At 45.0% G+C, this 6,000-nt stretch overlaps 1 protein-coding gene across 6 annotated transcripts in view; it reads left to right on the top strand.

The window, feature by feature from the left end:
• The first annotated feature begins 449 nt into the window (after positions 1 to 449).
• Positions 450 to 6,000, top strand: part of ptprz1a (protein tyrosine phosphatase receptor type Z1a) — a 75,625-nt gene continuing 70,074 nt past the window's right edge. For all 6 annotated transcript variants that reach the window (XM_014124576.3, XM_014124575.3, XM_014124574.3 and 3 more), the window contains exon 1: positions 450 to 742. In XM_014124576.3, the coding sequence (XP_013980051.1) occupies positions 682 to 742 (61 nt within the window). In that variant the 5' untranslated portion in view covers positions 450 to 681. The remainder of the gene's footprint in view (positions 743 to 6,000) is intronic.

Raw genomic sequence — 6,000 nt, 5'->3', positions numbered from 1 at the left:
TCCGGGCATGTGACAAATACAGTTTTGATTTGTACAGATAATCAACAACCTCAAGTTACAAATACTGGTAAACACTCAAATACAAGAAAGTGGTGCACTGGGCCTTTACTAGTCCAGTATTAGCAGACTGATACAGACTTCTGTATGGGATATAGATATATCCCTTGGCAATACATTTTTTTCCCAGCTTTGTCGCTTGCAGACCCCCCCCATCACCAAACTACTTCCCGCTGCTATGCAAATAGCCTAATGGTTTGTGTTAAAAATAATAATAAAACATATTCATAATAAAGTTACAAAACGACTGTTGCAACTGAGTTACATGGAATTATCACTATTTGTAATGAATTAATGAAATCAATAAATCAATGAATGCAGGCTATTTCCTTTAAAAAAAAAAAATCATATAAACTCCGTTAAATAGAGCTCGTGCATTATGGTCTGTGGGAGGCGCACGCTTCTCATACACGTTCCCTCCTCTCGCTCACCGTTCATCTCCGAGTAGCATACGAACAGCCTCACCGGAGATACCGAAAAGAAAGGAGTGAGGACAAACGGGGACCTGACAACACAACAACTCCCAGCATGAAACAAATGTGAAACCGTCACGGGACTATCCTTCCCAAGAAGCATACGTTCGATTTTTATTGTCTTCATCGAGATTTGTGAGGTTGGTGAAATATGGAAACGGCTGTTTCAAGAGGCTTATTGCTCGCTCAGCTCTTGATCGTCTGTCAATTAGGTAAGAACTTGAATTGAATTTAGTTTTTCTCATTATTAATTATTATTATATTATATCATTATAATTTTTTTTAAAGATTTTTTGTTGTTTTTTTCACTTGATGGTTACTGTTGATTCTGTGAAGGTAGCCTACCTGTTTCTCTCCGAGAATGCAATGCGCGTGAAGTTCAGGTTCAAATGAACTCGGTTCGCTTCACTAGCCTACTTTGTACACCATCATTTTATGTTTCATGGATTATTTTGCTGATTTGATTTATAAACCTGAAGATAATAATCGTCTTTCGGTCTATTTCAATTATCTCGAATGATTATGCACAAGCGTTGTGCGTCTTTGGAGAAGTAGGCTCTATGTTATTTAACATCATGTTGAAGTGGCAACATAATGCGGTTATAAATGTAATGTAAGACTTGTCATAAATGATGCATTACACCTTTATAATGTCTTATTATCATCTCATATCTCATAATGACTAAATTCGAAAATACACAACGTATTGTAAGCCTTATTAAAAGACAGTCGTGTGCTTATAGATAATGGGTGTTAGTGATATTTGTTGTGCAACCGTAGGACACAGACTATTGTGAGAAGAGCACAGAGGAACATCTAAAGACTATCACTTTGGGGTAGCTACGCAAAGAAAGTTAAAACATTCAACATTGTTTCTATGTTGTGTATGAAGGGGCCAAGTGTAAAGAATCCCATCAGAATGTGCATTCCCATTAATCGGGTGTCTCGTATTTATTTGGTCCGTAAATATAACGTTAGTGGAGCATGAAAAGGGTGGTTTCGCCACGGCTGTCGAACTATGTTATTAGTAAGTAAAACGCAATTATTTTTGGAAAGGGGGGCTAGTAGTGATTGGTCGATAGGTGCTACTGAAATGAATGGTATGGCAGTCTCAAGCTGCCTGAAAACCAGTGCTACTGCTACTCCAGCAAAGCCATGCAGAGACATTAACCACCAGCGTTTTAGGGCTAATGTTTTAGGTTACATTCCACAACTGTATTTCTCTCCTGACATTCATTCACCTAAGGCTATCCTGAAAAGTTCAAACAGATAGCCTTTGGTTACACTTTATTTGAAGCCTATGGTACTGTAGGTAGCCTATAAATAATGTGCTATTGATGTGTTATAAGTACGTTTAATTGCACAAATTTTGATAGTTATCTTGTCATTTTGACCAAATTCAAATAGGTCTATAAATGGGGTTGCTGTTACAGCCACCATTGGTTACAGGACAATACAGGCAAATATTTGAATAAACTGATAATTTACATATCCCCTCAGAACTGAGTGAAAGGAGTGTTTTCTTAATTCGCACAGTTGGTCTTAGCCGTTCAGCATCAATATGGCACACACGTACAGTGCAAAAGTGTCAAGGAGGAGACTGATATGCTTGGTTTAATCTTTTGGGTGAGGCATTAGACAAAGACTTGAAAAAAGCTTGCTAAAGCTAGTTTGCTTAAGAGCTAAAAGCCTTTTGTGACAGGCCTTGTGAACTGGGATATCAAATGTGTTGGTACATGCTGAATGCTTTACCACATGCACCCCACCGCCACCACTCCCCTCCTCTTCTCCCTTCTTTTTGCCCCTTTCAGCAGAGTGCTTTAAATGACGCTTTGATGAAACGTGGAGCACAAAGGAAACGGTCGTTTGTTGGGAAGGCAGCATAGGGATTGATGGCAGAAAAAAGACACAAAGTGAATGAATGCAACGCAGACTCTGCACCATCTGTCTTCCCAATGTGGTGGGATATAGATGGGGCATTTACACTGGGGCATCATCCACAGTGCCCCGCTCTCTCTCGGATGAGGAAGTCTCTGTGCCTGTTGTTTTGGAGCAGGGTGGTCGTGACTCGTGACATATGGCAGTCATAGTTTGTCACTCAGTCATTCAGGTGGATGGTTGGTTGGTGGGCTTCCAGATTCCATACCCCTGTGCTCATGCCTCTAGGAAGTCCACCGTAGAGGGGTGTGTCACAAGCTGTTGGTCCAATGCTTAATCCAGTTTCAGATTTGGCTTACTGGTATGAGGACAGTGTGCCAGTTCATAACTTCATGTTGCCCATGCAGCTGTTATCACACTGAGGAATACAATAAACTACACTTGCAGAGTACACAGCTCAATAGTTTAGTTGCATAGAGTGTATTTGTCTACTTTAGTCTGAGTATGGCTGTTGTTAACTGTGCAAAATCACACTTATTACCAACAGTAATTGAAACTCAGCTTCTCAGCTCCTTTGATGCGAAGACGAAAAGCTTTTTCTCCATGCCACCTCTCCCTTGTTCTTTCTGCCCCCTCTCTACACGTTCTTCTCATTTCCTCTCCTACCTTCTCCCATTCTTCTTTCTCCTTCTCTCCCTCTTTCTCAGAGGAAGCTGCGGGACACCTTACCCAGAGCAGCTTGGCACACTGGTCCTCTTAGCCATCCAAGCAGGGTTGCTGGTAAAAAGCAGAGCAGATTTACAATCGGCGGCAGGAGGGGTATTTGATGACCAGATTAGTCGGTATTAGGCTCAACGGCATTCACTCAAGTTTGCACAGGGGCCACACTGAATCCTCTGAGTCGCCCCTCTCTCTCTCCCCGGCCATGGCTGAATAGGACTATGGTTACGTGGTGGTACAGACCAGCCAAGCCTCCATAGCGGAGCCCAGGACACTGGTTCTCCTCCATATCCTCCGTCTTCCCAAGGCCTCCCCCGTGAATTATGCTGTCAGAAGAGAGATTTGTTTTGTGTGGGTGGGGGAGAAGCTGGCAGAGGGCGACGGTGTTCGATGGTGTTCAGCGGTGCGCAGCGACACAGCAAGGGGGGACCATTGTAAGCGTGACGCTAGATCGAGCACCAATTTGTCCCAGCGGCAGTGGTGGCGCTGGAGCAGGAGGCTCTCACGCTGCGAGACTGGAGGGGATGTGTGAGAGCGCAGCGTGTTGCGACCGTCACAGGAGTGTCATGGCAATGCTCCGACGCTCTGGCTCCCAGGCTCCCCCTTCTTGACACCTCAGCGGTGCCCCCAAGCTAGGAGAGCGATGGAGTTGAGGCTTCAACCACACTCGTAATGTCATTAGTTTTGTTCCAGACCTTTTCCCCTTTTCATGCTCTCTTCAGTCTTTATTTCACACTTTCACATGCATTCTTCTCTTCTCCTTTTTGTCCCATATATTTGTTAAACTTTTTCTCTCCCTCATCATCGTCAATCTGTAATTTTCTCTCTTCTTTTCTAATTTCTCCTCCTCATCATTTTTTCCTTCCTGTCTAATTCTCCTCTCACTCCCCCAATCTCACCCCCTGTTCGTCCTCTTCTTGTCTCCCTCCCACCATCTCTACCCGCTACCTATTCTCCTTCTCCTCGTTTGTCTCACAGACAACCAGGTTCTGCTGGTGTCTTCATGGCGTTCTGCCAGCCGGGTCCTCGATGCCCACCACTGGCTACTTAATGGATGACAGGGCAGATCCGGGTGGCCCGTCTTGCAACTGAAAGAGAGCTTCTCACACCGGGGCCATTGGGGAGAACAAGAGGAGCCCCATAGAGTGGCTGGTAGAGAGCCATTGATTTCTCCCCCTCTTCTTCTCTTCAGCTGCCTGTTAGTGTGTGGTCTCTTAACTGTCCTGTATATCGATGGCTGTTGTCCTGACACTGAATGCAAATCCCCAAGTGACTAAGATAAAGGCCAGCTAGCTTGTGTGAACAACCCTGTTGGTCAAGGTGCATTTTGCTCGGGGGGATTGGGGGTGTATCCCCCCTTTTCTTTTTTAATCTTTCTTTTAGTTCTAATTTTCAATGGGACACAAGTAATGGAATTTGTAAATGTGTTGGGACATGACTGCACATACCACTCCCCAAAAGGCCCATGCTCTTTTCATGTATATTAAATATCAGTAAAGTACAAATTAAATGTAATTGCTTACAGGAGTAACATTTTGCAACAAAATTGAACTTGACATAGAATGCAGTCTAGGCACTGACAGAACTATTAAAAATGTGTGTAGCATGACATGCCTGTGTAGTTACGCAAATAACAATAACTGGGACTTTGAACAACTTAAGAATCTTTTGGCAGTGCTAAGCCTAAGGCTGTACAGGCAAATATTTTACTCAAGCCAAGCTTCAAGTTGGTCAAAGTTTTTGACTGTATTTCTTTATAGGCCGTGGCTGCAAATACAGAGTTTATCTCCACCCGCCCATTTGGAAATCAAATCAAATTTATTTATAAAGCCCTTTTTACATCAGCAAATGTCACAAAGTACTTTTTCTATCACATCTGCTCCCGCTCCCCCTCTCTGACGCTCAAGGGCCAGGCTGAGGGCCATGCTGCCCTTCATTACGCACACCTGTCACCATCATTACGCGCAGATGCGCAATATTGGACTCACCTGGACTCCATTACTTTATTGATTACCCCTTCTATATCTGTCTGCTCCTAAGTTTGTTCCCTGTGTCAGCATTGATGTCGTTATTTTTCCCCTGTCCAGACACTGTTCCTGTTCTCTTTAATGTCCGTCGTTTATTAAATGTTCACTCCCTGTACTTGTTTCTCGTCTCCAGCGTCGATCCTCACAGAATGCTGACACCACTAAAGGAAGCATCAGGGAGTTTTTGTTTTTTGTTTTGGTTGGGTCCGGGTGCCGTCGCCGATGGAACCGGGGGTGCCTCAGCTAGCTCGTCGGGCTTCCATGCCTTAGCTGGCTCAAGAGGTCTTCTTGCCTCGGTTGGCTTGGCAGGCGCCCACCCCACGTCATGCTTCAGCCGGCCCATCAGGCTTTCACGCCTCAGCCGGATCGTCAGGGTCCCATGCCTCAGCCGGCTCGCCAGGATCCCACGCCTCAGCGGTTCTTTGGGCTTCTATGACTCAGCCAGCATATCCAGCGCCCATGCCTCGGCCAGCCCGTTAGGCTCACCCAGGTGGGATGCCAGGTAGCGCCCCTAGAAGGGGGGGGGGGGGTTACTGTCACGCCTGCTACCGCATCCCCTCTCTGGCACTCGAGGGTGCCAGGCTGCCTTTCATTACGCACACCTGTGACCATCATTATACGCAGCTGCGCAATATTGGACTCACCTGGACTCCATTACTTTGTTGATTACCCCCTCTACAGTGGCAAGAAAAAGTATGTGGACCCTTTGGAATTACCTGGACTTATGCATAAATTGGTCATCAAATTTGATCTGATCTTCATCAAAATGGGGCGGCAGGTAGCCTAGTGGTTAGAGCATTGGACTAGTAACCAAAAGGTTGCAAGATCGGATCCCCGAGCTGACA

The sequence above is a fragment of the Salmo salar genome, chromosome 10, assembly GCF_965601325.2.
Source record: "Salmo salar chromosome 10, fSalSal1, whole genome shotgun sequence".
NCBI classification, from domain to species: Eukaryota; Metazoa; Chordata; class Actinopteri; order Salmoniformes; family Salmonidae; genus Salmo; species Salmo salar.
Note: the sequence above shows the minus strand (reverse complement) of the source record. Positions and strands in the feature narration are given on the sequence as shown.